This window comes from Etheostoma cragini, chromosome 15, assembly GCF_013103735.1.
Source record: "Etheostoma cragini isolate CJK2018 chromosome 15, CSU_Ecrag_1.0, whole genome shotgun sequence".
Lineage (NCBI taxonomy): Eukaryota > Metazoa > Chordata > Actinopteri > Perciformes > Percidae > Etheostoma > Etheostoma cragini.
In genome coordinates this window covers 24193305-24217476 of record NC_048421.1, presented here as the reverse complement: position 1 = coordinate 24217476, position 24172 = coordinate 24193305, and the positions used below count along the sequence as shown (strand labels likewise).

Genomic DNA, 24172 nt, shown 5'->3' with positions numbered 1-24172 from the left:
TGCCTATCCCCTGTGTCTATGCAATAGAGGTAAAAGCCCCCAAATATAATCTTTAAAAAATATATACCTCATAAAGTGACATATTCATGCCATGGGACCTTTAATAAGTGTTCCGATTAGGACTTAACTGAAGCATGAGACATTAAAAGCAATTTATAAATTGGGTACAAAGTACAACTACTACCACATTTTACTGTGAAATCCTATTGTAAAATGACAATGATGATAATAAATACTAGAAGATGAAGACATGGTTGTCACGACTCCAAATACTTGCCGTGTACATGCAACGGTGCACGCTACTTTAAAAACGACGTGCAGCAAACTGTTTTGGTGAACTGACCTCAGATCTGTCATAGTAATAGTCCGGCTGCTTCTCAGCACGAATCCGTCAAACGCTTCAGTGAGTACTTTACTTCTGTTCTTATTATAACCTTCTTCTATCATAAAAATGCTACTGATATGTTAACATGTAAATTGAACGAACTGGCCGTGTTAAAACTTTTTACAATACTGCACTTAGTGCAACATGCAAAAACAAAGGTTTTTATCTACAGAAATATTATTTAAGTATTTGTACATTTTTATTCCCAACTAGTATCTGCGTTTGTTTAAGTATTTTTGACTTTGGTTTTTGGAATAGTTCAATTAATTGTTTCTTGCATATTCTGTTTGTTTGCTGTGTGCCTTTTATTTTGCTGCTGAAGCACTGACATCTCCCATTTTTGGGATCAATAAAGTCTATCTAATCCAATTTTTTTTCAAAAATTGTACAGTTTGATGACTTCAGATTTCAGATGACCTTAGATCACACTGATTGTGTTACTTTATTTTTATTTAGGGATGTAACAATTATTGATTGTGTAACAATATCATGAAGGCGTGCGTAAAACAGCCTTTAGAGTTAACCAGGAGTCAGTAGAGCGGTGACACATGTTATACTTGCTGTGGTACATTGCCGTGTGCGTGCGAGTTCAGCAGCGTTGAATCAAGAGCGCGGTGCTGGCAGGGCCGGAGCCCAGGCTCGTACTACGTGATGCTCAGTGTGGACAGTGTCAGCCGGAGGAGTCCTACCAGATGTGAAGGGGTTGATGGGTTTGGACACGATGCTGTTCTCCCTGGTTTTGAACAGCTCCACCCGCTCTCTCTCCGACGACTTGGACTCCAGCTGGCTGCTGCTCTTCTGCACTTGCTTCTGCTTCTCATATGCCTGCAGAAAACACCCACAACGGCTCACAGATTTGCACAATCAAGACATTTTCATGCCATGGGAGCTTTAAATACTCTTTAATACTCGCTCTGTTGTCTGACAGAAACAGGATAAATATGAACACAGAACAAGTACTTTGGGAACTGAGCTGCATTAAACCAAGCGAGGGCGCTGTCTACAAAACAACCTGAAAGCACTGGTGTGGACGCAAGTTCTGAGACGCTGTGGTGTGGACACAAGTCCACGGCTTACCTTCATTTTCTTGGCAAAATCTGTCTTCTGGTGCAGAATGTATTCAAGAATGGCCTGTTTTTCATACAAGAATCCATCTGGACTGAAGACAGGAACATGTGGTCACACGGGTTATACAGTGAGTGTGTGTGTGTGTGTGTGTGTGTGTGTGTGTGTGTGTGTGTGTGTGTGTGTGTGTGTGTGTGTGTGTTGGACAGCGGCATACGTCACCACAGGGTCCCGACAGGGCTGCAGGGACAGGCAGCAGCAGTCAAAGTCTTTGATGGCGTCCTTGCCCAGTCGGATGCTCTGTGTGCCGTAACCAGACGCCGCTGAGCAGAGACACAGCACAGGCTCGCATCACACACTGTCACTGTCCCACAATGCATTTCTGTTCTATAATAAAATATTAGAGTAATTTGACTCCAATACGTAGGATTCTGTGTAAATCCAGAAAGAGTGAGGTGAGAAACATATGGGTTCCGGGGATTTCCACACGCTGACAAGTTTGTCTTCTACTAGCAGGAAATGAGCCAATAGGTCTTCTCCACTAATGTCCATACGTCCTGTCCACAAACCTGCTGAAATCATGCATGCACTCTGTGACTACTTATACTCGCTGAAAAATCCCAAACTCTTTAGAAAGGTGAAACCTGGGTCAGACCGCCACCTGCTGGACAGTCCAACACACTACAGACCACTTTAGCAAACCTATCCGTCTATGAATTGGGATATCTTAGTGTGTCCCCAAACAGGCACAGCACAGCTAGAGCTAGGGGGGGGGGGGGGGTTCAATACTCATTGATTGCGTTTCACCGGCTGGTGGTGTCCTGCCAAAAACTGATTTCTCTCTACCCTACTAGCCAGACTACTACGAATATGACTGCTTCAGCCCAGTGGTGTGGTCTACGTGATACGCACGTATACTTTTAGGAATAGGAACAACCCCCTAGAGATGGAGCATCCTGTTTTAGAGGGGGTCCTCAGCAGGTTTCCCAATATAGCCACTAAGAAAGCTCCAGGATTTCCATATACCCACTTAAAATCCTCACTAACACACCACAACATTATCTTTTTGATATATTTTGAATTGTCATCTGTGTTTTTCTTTTTTACATAGGCTAAATTAAGGGACTTCCACTGTAAAGTGGTGCATAAAAGTGCGTCAGAAGACAGGAAATGAAGTTGTTGATGCTCAAAACTCAGGTCACCCAGACCCAGAACCCCCCACCAAGAGGCAGGTTCTGGCCAATATACAGTATAACCAGTACAAAACAGTAGACAGCAGACACAGAGGACTCTGTGGGACCTTATAGCAATAACAGTTTATACTCTTTATTGATCCCCTATGGACAAATTACAATTTACACTCTGTTTTACACACAGAGCTGAAATACACACACATGCTCAGGTCCTATACATGCACTAGTGGAGAGATGTCAGAGAGGGGGGGCTGTGACTGCTGGACAGGCGCCCTGAATCGGTTGAGGGGGGTCCAGTGCCTTGCTCAATAGCACCTTGGCAGTACCTAGGAGGTGAACTGGCATCTCTCCAGCTACCAGTCCACACTCCGTACGGGGACTTGAACCAGCGACCCTCCGGTTCCCAACCCAACCTATTTCAGAACAATGGGTTTCTGCTCTGAAGTGTGTGTGTGTGTGTGTGTGTGTGTGTGTGTGTGTCCTGGTTCTCACCTGTGTCTTTCTTCTTCTCGTGGTACGTGTACACAGCTCCGGCCGTGCAGTTCTTCCCGTGGCGAGTCATTCTGCTTCTACTTTATCTGCTTCACCAACCGTTTAAGAGGAAAACAACAACATGTTAATGTTAATACACCAACGACTGGTTGCATTGATGCTAAGAGGCTAACATTAGCTGCTAACATTAGCTGCTAACGTTTGACGGAATACGTAGCGGCACAAAAGACATGCGCACATGAATGTAGTCAGAGAACGTTAGCTTAATAGGGTATTACCTGGGGGAACGCACACAACACATAATATTATAATTATAATTATAATAGCAACGGCACATTACCAACGAGAGAAGTTTTTGTTGTTGTCGCCTTCTCCTTCTTTCCTGCTCCTTCTTCTTCTTGTTTTTTATTTGGTAGATTACTGTTGTTATACCGCCACCAACTGTACGGGAGTGTGCATTACCATCAACTCCATCGATTGTATTAATTCCAGTAACAAATGTACAATACAATAGTTAACAATAACAATATTAAGGAGTCAAACTTCAAAATATTTTTTGGGGTAGTTATTTCATCCCTTCACACTAATCTGGACACATCTCTGACCCCACTGTGACCCCACCTGCACCACCTAATGGCTCTGTGTAGGACTCTATTTTTATAATCTGTATTTATATCTTTTACCCATGTATGTTTTTAACAGCGGGGTCTCGCCTGTGTGGTGCACAAAGGACAATTTCCCTTTCACAGGTGGTAAATGTAATGGGACATCATGCGGGTAGAGACAGGTGGGACACTGGGAGACAGCAGAACAAAGGACGTGAGCGGGACTTCTAGAGGAGACCATTGATGAGGAGTGAGTGCAGCCAGGTGAGCATGGATCCTGGGAGAAGGAGTTCACCTGAATCTATAAGAAGAGCATCGAATCTGTTGTGCATTATGACTCTGCTCTACTTTAACCCTCCTGTTGTCCTCGGCTCAGATTTGACCCGGTCTCACAGTTACAACATCACAAATTGGGGTTAGGGTTAGCATAGTATTTGCAGGTCAAATTTAGAATCAGTCCACTACTTTCATTGAATTTTGGGTGTTTTATTCAATTTTTATGGCATTAGAAAACACAATGAAATCTCTCTCTTTCTTAACAGAATCATGACTGAACTGTGACAGTCTGTGACTATCCACTATATTGTAACTTTTTTGTCAAAGAAGTTCATCCTTTCAGATCTTTTTAACTCAAAAATGAAGTATAATTTTGTATGAATGAGATTTATTGATTAGGAATTCCAAAAATAAGGAAAACTAGCGGTATTAAGTGGTGAGTGATAAGTTGTACAGGGGCTTAACAGTTAAATCACACAACTGAAATCTTCATTCTCCTCTTACTGTAAATGTATGACCTATGACATACAGTGTGTTGGTCATGGCTTCTGTGGTAAAGCCTACAATAGCATGATTGTATGACTGTTCAATATTCAAGCTGTCATGTGTGTTAATTGAGGTCTATTTCCAGATAGTTGAGCGTGACATTTTGTATGTTTGGAAACGTTCCAGTCTCTGCAGAAGGCACTTGAAATATGATTGAGCTTTGGCTTCATCACAATCATTTGTGTAGGTGCCCATCATGGCCATTAGGAAAAGATCAATGCAGAGCTGAGCCTCACTTTGAGCCTGACTTTCAGGCTGCGCTGCTGAGAAACTAGTTTGTCCTAAACCAACTGCTTTGTCCTTATAAGTCTTGTTTATTTCTGAGTGTGAACTGCAGCATTTCCTGCCTATGTGACTGTGGATTTCCTGTGAGCAGATCGCTACACCCAGTGCAAATCAAGCTCCAACTTACAGATGCACAGCATGAGAAGAAAAAACAGTCGCTGCACATTTCAGCTGCTGTCAGGAGAGAGGAGCATCATTACAAAAGACACATGATTGTGAAGACATCATCACAGCTGAGGTCGTTTCTATACTCTCTACACCCGTGAAGGCTCCACTGGTGCATCGATTGCCTTGGCTTGTCATTGTTCTAGTTCAAATAGATTCATGGAGTAGCTAAATGTATCAGAACGAACATGAAAATGAATCACGATAAGCTTAATAAGAGAACAGATAAACAGCCTGTTTGGCCTGCAGTTATCCGGACCAGACCATATAAGGTCGGACATATTCAGGCTGGTGGGTTGCTATGGTAACACAGATAATAAAGTCCGGAGGTAATGATGTGGTGCGAGTGGTATAGGATGCTATGGCAGATAATAAGTAAACAAGTATCCCCCATAGAGAGCCCGCCCAGCCGCTATCAGCAGCAATTCCCTTTATCTGGGTCTTTGAACATATCGGACCATCAGCACCCGGCCCACCCTGACGCCGTCTTCATATCGCAACGCTTAGTCCACATAGGACAAGATGTCAGGGATAACCCTCTCTCACTCTCTCATTCCATGTTTTATCCAAAGGGAAAACAATTCCTTTTTTTTTTTAAATCAGCAAAAGAACATGAAGTTCTGTTACAGTTTATTAGGAATTCTCCATTTGTATAACAAGATAATGTAAGGAAAAGCTCTTATTTCATGGGCCCATTTTTTGTGACAAAAAATAAATAAATAACTGAAAACGGGTCAATTTCACCCAAGGACAACATGAGGGTTAAATAATAACACATCCATACTAGATCTTAGTATATAGATGCCTAAGAACCATACAGTCATTATGCAATAATATGACTTCAAATCCTTTTTGTACCTCTTTAAAATGTTCATTTTAAATAATCTCTTGTCATTGTAGTGCATGATTTCATCTCTTCACTGCAGCACTGATAGATGGAGATGGAGATGGAGATGGACGCAGACATGGTGTTAGATAGATAGATAGATAGATAGATAGGTAGATAGATAGATAGATAGATAAAAGGTATTTCATTTATCAAGGAGGAAATTAAGGTGTCTAATACCTTATACAGTACATACACATAGGCACACAGACATATTACATCCACACACACATACATAGTACAAAAGTACAAAGGACAATTTTTAGGATAATCCTCATGGTAACACACAAACCCAGAGAGCATACTGACTGAAAAACAACATGACGGATCACTGAGATTTGCCAATATTCATATGGTACAATGAGCAGCGGCTTAACTTAAGTGGGTTTTCTTTCTGAAATCAACACACACAATAGATGCTGGCCTTTGTCTGACCTCTAGAGCTGTCTTTGGAGCCCCTAAAGGTCTGCTTCTCTTTACCTCTCCCTCTCATTACCCCCCCCCCCCCTCCCCCTGCTCTGGCTTCTGGCTGTTTGTTGTTAGTTTCCTGTCACAGAGGAAGTGCCTCACCCTGCCGTCTGGCTCCCTATTGGCCCCAGATTACAGAGATTTTTTTGGTGGTGGTGGGGGGGTTGAGAGAGGTAGGAGGGGACGGCACAGCACAGGAGGGTAGATAGAGGGGACAGCCAGACAAGAGCACAGGATGGGGCTGAGGACAGAAGAGAGAGACGGGTCCCAGCTGCAGGCAGCAGACGCTCGCCGCCAGGGAGGAAACGGCTTCGTAAGTACGAGTCTGGGAACTACATGGCTTCCATCTTTTCTTGATTTAATCAAGTTATGAGTTGTAAATGTTCACATTCTATAAGAATCTTCTAGCATTTAGTGTAAAGAGTAGTGCCTGTGTGCATTTAACCCTTTCTGCTGTGTTTGAGATGACTGATTCCATCTTCACTAGTTCAAACTAACATTTCTGGGATTCAGACTCGGTCATGGCTCCCTGGGTCTGGTCACTCCCAATCCTTGTACCAGTGTCGTGATCGCTCGGTGGCGCTGGACAGGTTTGGGGGGGGCTGTGCTAAGGACTGCTGCTGCCACTCTCATCTCGTTGCTTCTTGAAGTTTTGTCCTCATTATGAAATGAACTTTAGAAGCACATTTTTATTTTCTGTTCTGTTCTCTGAATTTCCACACATCTACCATAGACCATGAAGGTGAACCCACAGGACGGCAGGTCTCTCTCCTGCTCTCCCTCGCCATCACCATGATGGTGTGAAGTGCTTCCTCAGCTCTGGGTGGCTGCAGCTGAGACTCCAGTGTTTCTTAGTACTGATTGGGGCATGGTTGTAGTCACATGATGTTTCCTTACCACCAACTTCAACCAATGAATTCCTCCAGCACAACGTCCAAAACGGTTGTCCCTTTGGAAAAAGAGACTGTGTTGATGTAAGAGCCCGTCATTAATGACCACATTAATGCCTGTTGTTCTCATTGGCAGCAAATCCCATGAAGAGACCCAAACCAACAATGTATTGGTCCTACTCACAGGTATCGCCTCTGTATATGAAGCTTTGATTCTATTTTTTTGTATAATACATTTAATGTTACCTCAGTAGTGAAGATTTATCTTATGTATTGTCCAAAACATATACCTAAGCCAAAGCTCAGCATCAGGATGTTCACCCTCCATCCAGAGCCAGGACGCCGCTGCAGACACACCACTCTCTGTGTCCCCGTCCTGTCCCCACCCACAAGCTGTCATGGGACACATGGGCATCAACATGCCAACTTTGGTTTGTACTGCACTTGGCTTTGAATATTTGGTATTTCATTGTGTATGGATGGTGACCTAATGCATGACTGCAACTCTTCATGATAATAAAGTTCAAGTCTTCCACCTACTGCTCTCTGTGTGTTAGTGCCTCTGACTAAAGACTAAAGCCTTGCATAATTATGCAAAAAGAAATGCATATTCCTTTCTTTTCTTTTTTGTATTATATATATATATATATATATATATATATATATATATATATATATATATATATATATATATATATATATATATATATATATATATATATATATATATATATATATATATATATATGTATTTATCTTACACATCAAAGCAATATTGACTGCTTAAAAAAAGTTCTTTTCAGAGAAAAATCAAACGCTAGTAAGAAATCTCAGCTAGTTTGGCCCAGGGCCAATCACAAGCCAGGCCGGCCACGTGACCACACTTTCACAGACTACTATTGGCCAGGCGTCCATGCTTACGCGAGGTAACCCGACCATAGACAGTTACCCGACAGATAGAAACTACACAGCCGTCTGGTAAAATCCCAGCGCAGCACTGGTTGAACGCATGCAGTCTGCTCTGGTTGAGTAAGAACTAGACATATTCCTTAAAGCTCAGGAAGTTGTGTTTTTCAAACTCTGGCTTCGTATGAAAAAATAAATGTGGAAAAGGTTAGGAAGAGAACATCCAATTTTCAGACTGAAAATTTAAGAAAGAGAAAGAAAAACAACAGAAACGAGTTGCGTTCAGGCTATATGCTAAACCATGCCATTTCCTCTATTAATACTAATAATAGAAGTGTTGCTCGTCAGGGATTGAAATACTTCCGAATAATTTAATGAATGCCAAATTTGTAGCTAAACCAGTCCCGCCGCCCGCCCGGGGTTCCACCGCCCGTGGCCCCGCCGCCGCCCGTGGCCCCGCCGCCCGTGGCTCCACCCCGGGCACGGAATGCCTGCGGTCGCAGTGCGGGGCAGCAGCGGGCACACACGGGACACTCTGACCGGAACACACAAACACAGGTACGAAGACAAGTTTACTCTCATCTCTCTTTCATTCAGGCTACATGTCGTTAAAGTTACTGAAATGTTCTGGAAACTCGATATGAACTCACTCCGGGAAGGTTGGAAAGTGTAGCCTATAGGCTACCTTCCACTTTCGGTCCTGTTCCCTCTGCCTGGGAGAACCTGGAATTCCAGCCTATATGGTTCCAGCAGGACTGGCTTTAAAAACCGAGCCAGTCATGTCAGCATACAGGTCGGTCGGAGAGGAGCCTTTCTCCGTCCTTTCCCGGGCCGAGCCGGGCGGGTTCATGCCCCGTCCTGGCTCATTACCTCCGCCTCCCTAGACAGGCCTGACACAGCTAAAAGTCTGCTAAAAGCATAGACAGTGGCTAAAAGTAGCCTGTGCTAATGGCTAGCCGAAGTGGTTGAAATAGTTAGCTAAAAGTAACGTTTCACTTGTTTCCTCTACCATTCTGAGTGCTTTCATCTGAATGAGAACGTGACCAAACTGGCCTTAACATCAGCACTTGTATTGCAACAATAGCTACTTTTCATGTCATTGATAGTTAATAACATGTAACTAATGTCTTTATAACCCGCGAATGTCTCGCTACAGCAACACGGTTTTATTGAAAGTTATGAGCTAAGACGACCAATGGTTACTATAATAGCTCCAGAAGAACAAGTCATGTGTTGAATCATAAAGAGTTTTGACATTGCCTGAGATTAATGTGCGAGAAGATCCAGTGCTGTGGTCTGTAGGCAGGCAACTACAATCAGGCACGCAATGTCTCATGTGCGTTCTAATTGTGTGGGTGTGTGTCTTGTGAATGCAAAGCTACCTGGACCACACACATGTTACTAGAGGACACGCTGAGATACGTCAGTGGACATGGAGAGCAGGCTCTTTATACGCCGTTGGTTACATTTTAAATGGATGTCTGCCAACAGGTCGAAATCATCCCACATAGGATTATTATGATATATGAGACTGGGACTCCAGGTTAATAAGAGTCTGACTGAGCAGCGAGATATGATTTCAGTTGGGATTCTGTGAGAAGTCACAGATCCAGTTCTCTTTTTTAATCTTCCTCTTTGCATTTGTTGTGTGTACAAATATGGCTTCTGGAAAACACGGCATACAAGAGGAAGTACTAAACAGACATTAATAAGTAATTAATGAGTTTTTTGTGATTGTTGCAAAAATCTCTTAAAAAAATGTGATGGAATATGTGGGAAATGAGGGACTGGTTAATTAAGATTTAATACTTTGCACTTTTAGAGTTACAACTAACAACCACTAAATGAATCAATCACAAAGAACTGAACCTCAGGTCAATCATGTGTCTTTTCCACCAAGGCTAACCAGGTGCTGGTTCTGGGCTGGTGCCAGTTCGGTGCTGGTTCTACTCGCCAGTTATCTAAGAACCAGCTGGCTCTCCCCAGTCTGAGAGCCAGCAGACTGGTGGTTTCCTCCCCAGACCACGGTGGTTCTGGTTTCCCATCCATGTCCAAAGCTAACACTAACAGCTCTCTGTGGTTAACAGCTGACCGGTGTTTTTAAAAATGGCGGCCAGAAGTTTTTGTTTGCGAACGTTATGACAACCCCGCCCCCCAGCACCTGTCGTAAACAGTTCTTATCTCTAGATCAGCGCTACGTTGGAACCTGTTTTCTCGGCCCAGAGCCTGGTTCATTTGTGTGGAAAAGCAAAGAACCGGTTTGATATTTGGCTCTGACTCCGAACCAGCACCAGAACTGCCTTGGTGGAAAAGACATATCAGATGTGAAATGACAGAGTTACAAGAAGAATTACATTTCTACATCAGATTCTTCAGTAAAGCAGAGAATGTAATCACTCCTGCTGGACAGACCACTTGCACTACACCACCTTGGTTTTCGGAGTAGAATGCATAAGCAGTCCTTATCAATACACTACTATTGTTGTTTTGGCTGGTGAGTGAAGCAAACCTCCCAGCCACCTGCATGCTTCACCAGCCCTTGGTTAGGAGTGAATACTGAACTGCAGCAAACTGATGACAGTACACCATGTAGTGTGGTTGTAGTTTGAGGATGGTTCTCAGGTAAATAACAGAACAAGAGGATGCCTTTCTGTTTCCCCGTCTTGTTAGTGATGTCAGAGGCGGCAGGCCGCTCCTCCTCCATCTCCTCCGTCTCTTCCATCTCTCTGCTGGAGATCAAGGCGGAGACTCATCTCGTCCTCAAAGCTTTCCTCCAAAGGGCCCTTTCCACCCCCCTGAAGGAGAGGCCTGGCACAGTGGGAGGGGCCTACATAGATCACAACAAGTACAGGTAATGTCACTGCCCAGTCTGCTCTTCCAATCAATTCACCTTTATATATAGTGTCAAATGTCTCAGGATGCTTTACAGAAAGAGTAGGTCTAGACCAGGCAACCATTTACAGAGACTCAACCCCCCCCCCCCTCCCCAAAAGATCAAGACCGTGAAGAGGAAAGCTTTCTTTTAACAGACAGAACCAAGGGGTTAGCATCCTATTGACTGCCATTGATTTTGACGAGCACGTTGAAGAGAAAGGGGACTAAATGGGACGCATACTGTACCTTTAAATAAAAAGAATCTTCTGTTTAAAACCCAATCAAACCAACACTAGATCCCTCCAACAGAAGGCACTCATGTCTCTCACACATCTCACTCCCAGACCAGCTGCTAGAGCAACAGCATTATCCGGTTTTGGTCCAGCAATGTCCACTACAGAACCAAGTGTTAGCAGACCACCTCCGTGATGGCGGAACCTGCCCGGTAGAAAAGAGGCAACGGGAAACAGTGTTTCATGTATTCCAAAACCCCTAGACTGCAACAGAACCAAGTGAGCCAGTGGTCTCCACACCAAGTCTTTAGGGCCAAACAGCAGTCTCAATGAACTGCAGCTGGAAAGCAGCGCCTCTAGGGGCCAAAGGAACAAATCCTTGTTCTCTTTCTTTAGAAAGAGGCTGAGGAATCCCAAAGATTTGGCGTTAGGGTTACAGTAAGAGGGAAACAAATTAGGAGAGATAGGGTTGGAGGGAATGAGGGTTGTGGTCAGAAGGAAAGAGGGTTAGGGTAGGCGAGAAAGGGGGTTAGGGTAGGAGAGAAAGGGGGTTAGGGTAGGAGAGAAAGGGGGTTAGGGGAGGAGAGAAAGGGGGTTAGGGGAGGGGAGAAAGGGGGTTAGGGGAGAGGAGAAAGAGGGTTATGGTTGGAGGAAAGAGGGTTAGGGTAAGAGAGAAAGGGGCTTAGGGTAGGAGAGAAAGGGGGTTAGGGTAGGAGAGAAAGAATAGTGGATGTGAACATCAGGCCATCAAACCAGATCTTCAGCCCGGCCATGATGTGATTGTTGACTAAATCTAATCCTTTCCATGCTAGCTCCAAGAAACAACCCAAAGCAAAGGATGGCTGGGATCCTGCAACTAAAGCTGTCAGCTCAGCAGATGAGAAGAAGACCGGATTCAAGGACTTCATAAAGCAGCTGCCTCGTCATAACTCTGGACGCGGTCCTGCCAAAGACCCTAAAGGCTCATTGGACAAGGACAGTAAGGCAAAAGTGCCCCAACTCAGGGATCTGTCAGATGTAAGGACAAGTCCCATGTTGCTCGTTGGTTTAAGATGAGCAGCAGTCGCTGTGGTGGTGGGGCTTATCACTGGGCTGTTCCCCAGACCCCGGGTACTTGGTTATGGGGTACTAGTGGTGGTGGTACAACCACCACCACTAGTACCCCATACATACACATTTAGTGTATTGAGTTGATTAAATTAAAACATTGAAATATAAAGGAGGAGCCTAATGCTTAGGTCCCCTTTTATCTAAGTCAGGCCCCCGTTAGGCTCCGGCTGAAATCCCAGGCTTTGGCTTCAGTCCGCCGCGTCGAGCCAGACGGCAGGTTTGGGTGTTATCACCAAGCATTTACACGTTTTTTGAAAGATTTTTTTCTAGTTGAGAAAGGGGAGAGAGAGGGGGGAGCGACATGCAGGAAATCATCACAAGTCGGACCCGAACCCTGGACCTCTGCGTAGAGGCACAAGCCTCGAAGCATACGTGCTCCCGCTCTACCCACCGATCCATCCCCGGGCATGCATTTAAACTTTCTGCTATCCATCCAACCTTACTGCTGCATCACTTCCTAAATTTCCAAAACTACAGACAAACTCCTATATATACATATCCATATACATATATATATAGTATATTAAAGCTTCATTGTGTAATTTTTTGAGTTGATCCTTAGTAAAAAACCTTCTTTCCCAAAAACGTGCTCATTCATGTGTAATTACTTCCACCAACTAATCAAAGCATTCTCATAAGAATCTGAATCTTCCATTCAGAATCATTCCATGGCATGTTGCGCCTCCATCTTTAATACATTAGCCAATGAGAGACATATCTGCTAGCCACTGGGGGGCCATAGGCAGGCTGGGAGAACGCGTAAATATTAAAAAACCTCATGAAGTGAAATTTTCATGCCATGGGACCTTAAAGGTAATTCTCATTTAAGCATGTGAGTTTCCAGCGGCCAAGCATACAGGCTAAGCTACAGTAAAGTTAGCTATCTAGCCACAGCTATCCACAGACTTAGTGGGCAACAGTCCTGCAAGAACGCAGGTCTTCCCAACTAATTTGAACGGGGGGGGGGGGTGAATTTGGGCTGCAGAGGGGGTTGCAGCAGAGGTACACGCAAATAAACCCAGCGGGCCTCGGTCTGGAGCGACAAGTTGAGACTCAACTCTTGGAGAAGGTCCCCCCTGCGTCAGGCTCTGTGGCCAGTTATATCAGCGGGGATCAGACGTGTCGGTGTGGTTTGAGGCGGGGTGGGAGTCCCGAACAGGAAACAGGAAACATCCCTGCTGCTATCGCTGCCACAAGAACGTTTTTAAAACACCAAAGTCAAGCTCTGAAGGGCCCGGGAGTTTGTGGAGCTCTTCAGTCTCTCCGTCTCTTTTCTTTCTCTTGTTCTCCGGGAAATGAAGCTGCCTTCAAGTGCACTCGGCCACCTCCGGCTCTATAAACCATCTGACGAGAAACGGGAACAGCTCAATATAAAGTCAACTTGTGCTACACTGGGGGGGTTAAAGAACACAACAAGACTAGACACTAACGGTCCGTTTCATTGACCTTCCCCCCCACCGCACCACACTGCTCACATTATTTTGGCATTTTTACTTCATGACCTGATCTGTCTAATATATCTAATATGAACCTAGTATATATTTCCCATGCCTTATCAGTATGATGTTAAAGGGATAGTCTGTCCACATAACTAGAAGGAGACTAGTGGTAAATGTGGTCAAATACTGCAGTCAAACATATCACTGTAATACACTGTTCATCACAGCCTAATATTGAGCGGAACCTGTTCCCACAGGATGATGTCATATCCCCCTCCTCTACATCAGAAGACGACGACGGCGAGAAGAAGCAGCAGAAGAAGAAGCTGAGCCAAAGGAAGATCAGCAGAAGGATCTCCAAGTTCTTCAAGTTGAAGTTGGAGAGAGAGAAGGCTAAAGAGGGGCCTGGATCTCCTCAGAGGCCTCACACACTGTCCATCTCTAGAGGAGCAGAACCTGGCCCGGCACCCCTCTCTCCCAGTAAGCTCCCCCATTACACCACAAACTAGCTTCAACTGCTCTTCATCTATTTGCTTCTCAGCCTAAAGTTAAAGTGCTACTGTGGAATCTTTGCTGATCTGCTTTGACCTGAGATGCTTGTGTTGGTTTTGATGCAGACCACCCTCCTGAGTTCTATAATGAAGTAGCACAGAGGCTGGAACGGATCGCCCACAAGTCCACCAGTCTAAAGAAACAGAGCCCCAAATCCCAGCCATCACCAGGTAATCCAGCGCACACACACACACACACAGGTCCAGCATTTTGGCCCCACAAAGCTGTCGAGACCCCACAATATCAATGTCGTGATTATGAGACTAGATATGGTTTTAGATTTTTGGATATCCTATTATTGCATAGGTGTCTTTTCCTGCTTTTTAAGGCTAAATTACAGGAGAGTGATGCCATTTTCTGATCTTACCAGACTGTGTAACTGTTCTATTATTTGTCTTTACCCACGTAGACATTATATGTACATTACGGATGATTATTTATCGAAAATCTCATAGTGTAAATATTTGGTGAAAGCACCTATAGTTTACACTAAAATATTGTTGCAGTATTGATATTGAGGTATTTGGTCAAAAATATTGTGAATTTCGATTTTCTCCATATCCATTTCCGATAATTCCAACACCACATAAATGCAGCACAAACACAATGTTAACAAACATGAAGAAGACATTGTGAAACTTATGTCACGTAGAGAGACCTTAGGTCTAGGAACCCCTGTCATGGCCCGCTGTCTTCTCTTTCAGCAGTGTGTGAGAAAGAAGCAATGGTGCAGCAGCTCGCTCAGTTGCTGTCTTTGGAGGGAGACGCTATCAACACTAAGGTGGGGGGGGGGGGGGGGCTCATCATCAGGGCTGGAATGGGCTCTATCTGTTGAGAGAAGCCGTTTGTGACCCTGCTCTGTGATGCTTCACAAACTGCTTAGACTGTTGCTAATCTCATTCCAGATCCAGGCGGACCCCTTCCTGCGCTCCAGCCTGACGCGTCTCTCCTATGCGTCATTCGCCCAGCTTCTAGACACTTTCAGCAGCACTCAGGTGTGTGAGGCTCCAGCCGTGCCCCCCAGGGCCAGTCCAACGCTGCGCCGCATGGCCGTCAGCATGGAGGTGTCGCGGCGGATAGTGACAGCCACCGGAGCCCAGCGCATGCAAGGCTACGCAGAGTGCTACATGGAGACCTTCGCCCCCTGGGTCAAGAGCCATGGAGGATGGGTGAGGATTTAACGTTTTTAAGTCCAACTAAAGACATCTCTTATATAGGTCCCCATATTAGGTCCCCCAACTTTGGTTTAATTCGGTGTTATCAGACTCAAATATCAGCTGGTACATCTCCAGTTGTTATTATCATGACAGAGCAGCTTTCAAAATGCTCTACATGTGATTTGTTGCTGGTGTTAGTAACAAGAGACATATGTAGATATAGCGATAGTCTAGTCTCTCTGACTTCTAAACATATCCATCCACTACATGTGTTCTGTACAGAATAAGCCTTTAAATCTATCAAATGGCAATTCAAATCCCTCTGATCCAAAAACGATGATACAAAAGTTTACATAAAACGTCATCACGTTGAGTCGATTCTGACCCAGTCAGCTGTTATATCAGCTGAGAGCCAGGCGTTTCCCAGCATGCCCTGGGTCTAGCAGTCGGCGAAAAGCACCCGCGCTGCCTGAATATCTGATGACACATTGTTCTTATTTTTTGATTTAATACAGTACATGTGTTAACTTGTCACCCAACCTGTTTCCTCTGTAGGAGAATGTGGTAGATTCGGAGGAGACTCTAGAGTACGACTGAGCGTCCAGGTGTCTTTTTATTCCAACCAACCACGGTTCAACACCTAGCTCTGGAGGATGACATCCCCACAGAGTCTCACCTGGACCGGGACCAGATTCCACAGGCCCCTGGGACTTCTGATAAACTGACACCATACAGTTCTTCCACCAGGGGCTATTGTTTTCACATGGCCAGAAGACAAAGAACATATGGTATTTTGGACTGTAGATTATTTTATTGAGGGCGGGGGGGGGGGGGGGGGGGGGGGGGGTCAGACAAGACATGCTCTCCTTAAGGACCGTGACCCACCAACCCGACTCGAGTCTGTTCGGTGTGTTCCTCTGTTCTGAAAGCAACCCCATCTGCTGGACTAAAATGACATATCAGGACAGAATATAACACGCTGACTTATTACGCAATGAGCTCTGCACTGACGTACTACACACACACACACCATGATAATGTGTGTGTTTCTTTAATATCTGCGATGTTGTCCTAGAGACTCCTCCTGAGACACGGCAGGTCTCCAGGTTTTGAAATGCGTGACTCCAGGTTTACTATATGGTTTTAATTTCCTTTTCATGATATTGTCTGAAACATTGAACTTATCTCTGTATAGTCAGGCTATATTTATTTCTCTGATTTGTGAATGTGGGTTGTGTATGTTTGTTCATTTGATTGAAGATAATGAAAATGAAAAATATATTTTTTCTATATATTTTTTAAGAACTGTAAATATATTCTTTTTCAAATGACCTTTGTCTGATGTCACAGTTTCCTACCTGAAGAATGAATACTCAGCTCAGTCCAACACGGACCACAGCAGTTCCCATGCAGGTACACGCGCTACACGACTGGCTACTTAAAACGAAGCATAACTCCATTACATCCATATCCATAACCGCATCACTTTCTCACCTGAAATGTATTCACAGGCCAGTTTTGGTAGCAGGAGTCTTAGGAGAGGTAAATGTACACGTTGTTTTTGAAGCAGTTTTATTTAACAGAGCAATAAGCTTTGGAGCCGACTCTGAAACCCAAGCATGTACTAAAAGCCGCCTCCGTCTCAGAACTATACTACAAATATGATCTTACTGTTTTTGCTATAACACAAAATCAAACAGTATAAAAAAGGGACAGCGTTGGATAAACTCGTGCTAAATGTGGACATTATAGAGTAATAGTAACCCAGGGTTTCTGCACGGTTTTAAAAAGTCTAACAATTAAAAATCTAAATTTTAGGCCTTCAAAAGTCTTCAACCCTCCCGTTGTCCTCGGGTCAAAGTATGACCCATTTTCTAAAAGTTCCTTTATTAGAATTTGGGGTTTCTTTCAAAGAATAACGTGGATGGTTCCATACGACGCTCTCAGTTCACTGCTTTCATTCCATTTGGATGTTTTATTTAATTTAATGAAAAGAAATGAATAAACGAATGTTGGAAAAAGTGACAAAACGGTCAGAAAAAGCTTTAAAAATCTCAGGGGAAAAAACAAAAACATTTTCTAAAGGTGCAGAAGAAAAGTGACAAAAACATTGGGAGAAGGGGAAAAATAAATTGGAGAAAAGTTATAAAAAGTGTCAGAAGATGCTGCATAGTGGGAGCAGGACAACGCGAGGGTTAATTCACTAAATGCGTTCTTAAATCATTTCATAGAGGTCTTTAATTTTCCTAAGTTTACACCTTTTTTTAATCTGTGGTGTTGTTAAATTGCTGTGTATGTACAGATCATTCTGACTGTGTCGCTTTTATTCAATTTGAATAATTTGATTAACTTGCGAGTACTTTTGTGACTCTGCATTCCATTGTCCTTTTATGTCCTGATATAGGTCTTAAATGTCCTTCATAAAGGTCTTAAAAAGTCTTACATTTGACCTGTTGAAACCTGCAGAAACCCTGTTACAATAGGAATATTTAGAGAGTATCGCTGTGATGAGTAGATAAAAAGGAGAGCGCAGTAAAGCCACTGCATGTTTACAGTGAGCACTTAGGATAGAAAGAATGTACGACGCTTTATGATGTTAACAAAGTGAACTAAGGGCACTAAATGTGAAAAGCTTCCCCCTCAGGTTACTCTCCAGGAGCAAAGCATTAAAGGTCCCATGGCACGAAAATGTCCCTTTATGAGGTTTTTCCCCCCAGCCTGCCTATGTCCCACCAGGGGCTAGAAATGGTGATAGGTGCAAACCGAGCCCTGGGTATCCTGCTCTGCCTTTGAGACAATGAAAGCTCAGATGGGACGAGCTGGAATCTGCCCCTTATGAGGTCACACAGGGAAAGGTTTGGGGAAAGAGACTTTAGATACGATATTAGGGACCACTAAGGTCTAAATAAAAGAGATTTCAGATACAGTATTAGGGACCACTAAGGCCTATATAAAAGAGACTTCAGATACAGTATTAGGGACCACTAAGGTCTATATTAAGGGAATTGGGGTTTGTTGTTTGGAGGCTGATGGATTCTAGTGGTAAAATGTGACATAAAGCATGCTAAACTGTCACTATATCACATCTATGTGGTCTGGTTCTAGTGTACTGTCCACCGGGCCCGCTGATAGGTTGAGATCCATGGGGTAACAGTAGTGTTTGGGCGCCTGTGGAGCACGTGTCTGGGTGGAGGTGTGTTGGGATCCCAGAGGAGTCTGGGATCAGCCCTCCCATGGGAGCCAGGGCCAGCTGGTCTGCAGTCAGTCCACGTGCTTCTCCGCACACAGAATCTGACAGTACATCAGCATGGAGAACAGCAGGGCCAGGATCTGACAGACAACAGGGAAACACTCACTGTTATCCAAGTGGCAGTTGGTAGTTCCTTTTTTATCTTTTAGCTCCTGGTCTCGGACAGAGCACCCTGAGGATTTCTACGTTCTGGGGTGGAAATGACGGCTTCAAACCCGTTTAAATTCAAAACAATTTCAGCGTTTTTTGATTGGGAACGTTTTTATACAAAAGGAACAAATCCCAGACATTAGAAACATTAGTTTTTGTGATTAAAGGTGCAGTAGGTAAGACTTATAGAACTAACTTTCTGTCACATTTGCTAAACCTGACTATGTTCCAGTAGAACTACATGAAGCAGGTCGGCTCCTCTGGCTCCACCTACAGCCTGGAGTGGGATTTGCATAAATCCACCGCTCCCTGTTCAGATGCACCAATCAGGGTCGGGGAAAACGAATGTTGAGAGAGAGAGAGAGAGAGAGAGAGCTTAAACTGACCTGCACAACACCAATGCAGCCTCCAAACACCAGCACTGACGAGATGTTGTCCAGCAGCCACTGCCTGGCCTTCTGATAACAGGGCTGCAGAGGACACAGGGAGACAGACACGAGACAGACACAAGACAGACAGAGACATAGAGAGAGACAGAGACAGACAGAGACACACAGAGACAGGGTGAGGGAGGGCAGGCACAGCCATCTGAATGCTAAGCTATTTCAGCTTACCTCCGTCCACCCGTCCACACACTGCTTTGTCCCCACGGAGCAGCAGGACGAGGGCAGCGTTCCATTCAGCACAGCGTACCAGTCCGTTTTGTTGGTCACTCCACAGCATTTGAACTGGGACAAAAGATTAAAAAAATCACTTAAAAACTGATTCGAGTAAAACAGTCTTCTGTCTCATGTTGAAGCAACATGCATACCATCTTCTGGACATTGTCCCAGGATTGTTTCAGTCCAGGTTCTGATTCATACATCGTCATCCCTTCCTTTAATTCGCCTTGTGCTTTGGAATCCAGCTAATTAAGAAAAAGAAAGAAAACACACCCACTCCTGTCATTCATTCAGAGGATCCACCTACACCTGGACAGGTCAGCAGTCTGTCCACAAAGACACACAGCAGGTCTCAGGACTGCAGCTTTTCGGAGGGGGTCCCTGGGCCGGTCCCTGGGAGCCAAAACCGATTCCCTACCCGAGCTTCCCCACAAGTCAAAGCATATTAAGATGATTTAAGATGAACGTTTGTCTGATTTCTCATCCTATGGTAGTGAGGTTATTGAAATGTTAGTGTGTATTATTTGACTCTCCTTCTGAACTGAGTCCTGTCGTGGTCTTGACATCATGTGACTGTTGGGATTGAAGTGCGTGTGTGTGTGTGTCATGTGTGCGTGGCAGTGCTCACCTTGTCATGGAAGATGTGTATCACCAACACGAGCGTGACTTCTGTCAGGACCAGGAGCAGCAGGATCACGAAGAACTGCGGAGCAGAGAAGACGTCAGCGAGTTGGGACCATTCCAAAAAATAGGTAGAAACTACTATAATTCCGATTTTTGGTCATGGGGCCCAAAATTCCAGGCGGCGCCCCTGTTTCTACTCCTCACATTTTACAAAATTGGCCTGTTACTTTAGTTTCAGATACCTTCAGTGGAGTTATCGTTATTATTTTTCACATCATCAATACCAACATTGTATCTAAGTAGATGGGAATATGATTGAAATCTAAGAAAACGGATCCCAGAGATTCAGCAGACAAGCAGCGAGACATTCCCATCATCCTCGGCCTCGTCTGAGAGAGACGTTTGAGACTGTAGGCGTAGGGACTGTAGGGAACTTCTTCATTAATGTCTGTTTAGTCATTCATATTTAATCCTTTTTATTCTCTTTCCAAAAGCCACATGTGAGCACACACAACTGCCACCAGGGGCGGGGCATCACTAGTTGCTGTGAAACATCAATGGTGACATGTGATTGCAGCAGGTCATCTCTCACCATGAACAGCAGGCAGCGCTGCTCCTTGAGAGCTCCCAGACATCCCAGGAAGCCCGTCACCATGGTGATGCCGCCAGCGACCAGCAGCAGATTGGCGGCGGAGAGCGATGGAAAGGACAGGGGGAGGGACGAGAACTCGGCCTGGGTGAAGGACAGCCACACGCCGATGCCAAACAGGCCGCATCCTCCTAGCTTCACAGGACACGGAGCGTCAGGCCGGCGTCAGAGACAGTGTTTACAGAGGGGGGGGGGGGGCTGTTAGGACATGTACTACTCTCTCCAGTATTTGAAACACTAGCTGTCAGTATTACATACTGCACCTTTAACTCTCCACAACTCGGTTGTATATGTGTACAATACAGTAGATGTGAAGCACATGACTGGTAGGAGGCCACAGCCAGATCTCTAACTGTATGTTTTGGAAAATGTATATTAATAACTGCATATGACAGCAGCTTGAGCAGATACTGACCCAGAAGATGAGGTTGAAGACAAACATCAGATATTTGACACAGCACAAACACCTCCGGGACACCGACATCCTGCAGGAGACAGGGGGACACAGAGCAGGAGAAGACGTTCAAACACGGCTCCATGTCACCGCTGGCTGTCCGGGGTTACCATGGTAACATAACTAACACAACTATGCATGCACTGTGTTGCAGTACATCAGGAGTATGCAGTATGACACTGCTACATGGATTTATTATTCTGCAGTATTGGTTGGTTACCTTAAAGTCTGATAAAAACTGCACACTAGTTCTGAATGTCCCCCATCAGTCCCCTTGTTTTAAAAGTGTTCTCACAGTGGGAGTGGGATTTGTCCCTGACTAAGTGGACCCCACATAGGAAGTCGGTCTGCTGACAGGAAGGAAGCCCCCCCCCCCCCCCCCTCTCCTTAGCAGAATCACACTGCTGAAGGCATTTCCCATGACCACAACAAACTCACAACTCATACACAGCTCGCTGACCAGGCTCCTCTCCTTAACCTGTCTCTCCGGCCCGGGGACACACTGAGCCGTGTCTCCTGTCTCTGAGGACGTGATGAGAAACCTTCACACAGCACAGTATCCCATCAGCCACTGCTGTAGTACATGTCCTGTCCATCAGGTACTCTGTACTGGTTTCCTCTGGTCATGTGACCCAGAAGAAATATGGTTTCTTTTAAATCTAATTACCCAGACATAACATGGAGGGATCCAGAAGTTCTTCAGGTGAAATCAACGATTAATGTCTTTCAATCTTGGATGTTGTATTCAATTTTAGAGCGTTTTTAAGTGCGATGTCTCACTCTGGAGCTAAAACAAGTGAGATGTCTCACTCTGGAGCTAAAACAAGTGAGATGTCTCACTCTGGAGCTAAAACAGAGACCTAAACACACAGGGTGAAAACAGGATCTGCAGCAATGTGTAGTACAACAACATCATGGTGTTTTTAGAAAATCAAAACCATGGAAACCTATTCTGGTCCAACCTCAAAATACAATTAGGAACCGTCTAAGTAGATCTACAGATGTTCTGCCCAGTGAACACATAGTTCCATTTTGATGCATACACCAACATGTGCAGTGGTTATCATTTCAACATGCTGAATTTTAAACACCTAATAAAGTGTAAACGCTCCTGGTGTCCAGATTTATTACCTGTGTATTTACAACAGTAATTAAAGACATACTTTACCTGAAGATGGGTTTCAAATCTTCCAAATCTCGTCTTTGTCCCGCTTCTCCTGGTAACTCCTGGTGTTAGTTTTCCTTTCCAGAGCTCCTTTTCCTCGGCTTCTAACCCAGCCAAGCTTCTCTTTTTCTTCTCTTCCTCCTCCTCCTCTTCAGTGGCGTGTCTCCCCGCTTTCCCCAACTACTTTGTCCTCTTCGAACGTTATGTTGATTAAATGTTATTTCCCCACATGGAAGCTTTTCCTCTTCTTTTTGTTTCCTTTTGTTACTAGAGCTGCATCTTGCTCTCTCTCTCTCCCTCCACAATCTTTTCCAGATGTGTGTGTTGTTGCCGTCCCCCTCTCTGTCCCTCCCCCCGTTACATGTCCTTCCTCCCGCCCTCAGCCTGTCTCATGTACACTTACTCGTCTTTTTAACAGGATTTGGGTCATTCTCTTTCTTTTATTTTACATTTCTGTACCAACACATACTCACAAGAGGGCACACTTCCTTTCCAATGAATCAAGAAAGGAAGTGTGCATTGTTGTCTGTGCATCCCTATTAAAAACTGCCGATCATTGGGGAACAACAAAATCCACAACCAGCCAAGTACAAACCTTCATAAACGGACGCATGAACGAATTGGTCTGACGAGATCTCAAATGAAGACCTGTGGACTAGAGACGAAGTGGGGAAAAGAAGATGGAGATGGATTGGACACACACCCTTCGTAAACCAATGTCCACTACCACCAGACAGGCTCTGACGTGGTAACCAAGAGAAATAAAGGTCCCCATGTAGGGGTTTGGGTCTGACCTGCGGCCCTTAGTCTCATCCCCCATCTCTCTCCCACTTCTTCTGTCTACCCACTGTCCCAAATAAATGGAAAAAATGCCCCAATAAATGATCTTTTCTATTTGGTCACAGAAAGAGAAAAAACAGCCAGCGACCGACTTCTCTGGAGGTCCTTTGTCGATAGCCTGTACCCCCCAAGGGGTAAGTAAGTCAGGATTAGGTAGACTCAGAACAATGTTGACAGCCAGGATGCCGCAGCATTGGAAGCATGCTCAGTGTAATGATTGGAATTCATGCTGATTTGGATTTGCATCATGGGATGATGATTGGGAGAAAGATCTTAAAAAAGTCCACAATGGCCCTTTAGGATCCCTGCATTGGTTCCCCACGGATGGACGAGTTGTCCACCCATAGACCCATAGATAGAGTGTGATGGTACGGTGTCTCCATGTCGGCTCAGATCCACCTGCCCAGACTTCAGTGTAACCACTTGAGCACACCTGGGGGGTTTGTTTCTTGTCACTTTTGTCATTTAAACCGTTTTATTTCATTATGTCAAATACAGGAATTTCATGTACAGAAGAGCAACTGTAAACTAGAGAATGAAGTAGCTGTACAGTATTTACATACACGTCAAAAACAGGAACGTCCTCCGAGAGGTCAAATGATAGGAAATATCAATCAACAACAAAAAACATTAGAACACTGACATTTATGCTTTTGGACCGCTTCGCCTCGTACTTCCTTAAAGAAAGTCGTGCGTGTAATACTTTATTTATTCTCCGTCCGTTGTCTGTACAGGCATTACATCCTCCCTCTCCATGTCTTTTCAAGAACAAACAGAAAGAACACAGCTTAGTTTGAAATACATCTGCTTTCTAACTGAGGCAGGGGGGGACTTTCATGTAGCCCCCCCCC

The 24172-nt window shown here is 44.6% G+C and overlaps 3 protein-coding genes across 5 annotated transcripts in view; 1 reads left to right on the top strand and 2 right to left on the bottom strand.

The window, feature by feature from the left end:
- The window catches only part of nosip (nitric oxide synthase interacting protein), a 5631-nt gene extending 2098 nt beyond the window's left edge, over positions 1–3533 (bottom strand). The window contains exons 1-5 of the mRNA XM_034894499.1: positions 3480–3533; positions 3136–3234; positions 1668–1773; positions 1463–1544; positions 992–1210 (exon numbers count right to left, since the gene is read on the bottom strand). Coding sequence (XP_034750390.1) covers positions 992–1210; positions 1463–1544; positions 1668–1773; positions 3136–3205 — 477 coding nt within the window. The 5' untranslated portion in view covers positions 3206–3234; positions 3480–3533. The remainder of the gene's footprint in view (positions 1–991; positions 1211–1462; positions 1545–1667; positions 1774–3135; positions 3235–3479) is intronic.
- A 5088-nt stretch (positions 3534–8621) lies between these two features.
- On the top strand, positions 8622–16302 carry bcl2l12 (BCL2 like 12). Of its 3 annotated transcripts, none has more exons than XM_034895129.1 (8): positions 8639–8720; positions 10833–11013; positions 12082–12286; positions 14076–14298; positions 14436–14540; positions 15078–15151; positions 15276–15539; positions 16083–16302. In XM_034895129.1, the coding sequence occupies exons 2-8, from the start codon at positions 10835–10837 to the stop codon at positions 16122–16124; spliced, it is 1092 nt and encodes a 363-aa protein (XP_034751020.1). In that variant the 5' UTR covers positions 8639–8720; positions 10833–10834; the 3' UTR covers positions 16125–16302. The 3 variants fall into 3 exon arrangements, with proteins under 3 accessions (XP_034751021.1, XP_034751020.1, XP_034751019.1); XM_034895128.1 differs by having other exon boundaries at positions 15075–15151; XM_034895130.1 differs by lacking the exon at positions 12082–12286 and having other exon boundaries at positions 8622–8720; positions 15075–15151.
- Positions 16303–18566: 2264 nt separating this feature from the next.
- On the bottom strand, positions 18567–22763 carry tspan4b (tetraspanin 4b). The gene is made up of 8 exons (XM_034895133.1): positions 22485–22763; positions 21278–21347; positions 20806–20997; positions 20218–20292; positions 19739–19834; positions 19542–19655; positions 19314–19397; positions 18567–18857 (listed from the first exon to the last, which is right to left on the bottom strand). Exons 2-8 carry the CDS (start codon positions 21344–21346, stop codon positions 18789–18791), a joined length of 699 nt encoding a protein of 232 aa, XP_034751024.1. The 5' UTR covers position 21347; positions 22485–22763; the 3' UTR covers positions 18567–18788.
- Positions 22764–24172: the final 1409 nt, after the last annotated feature.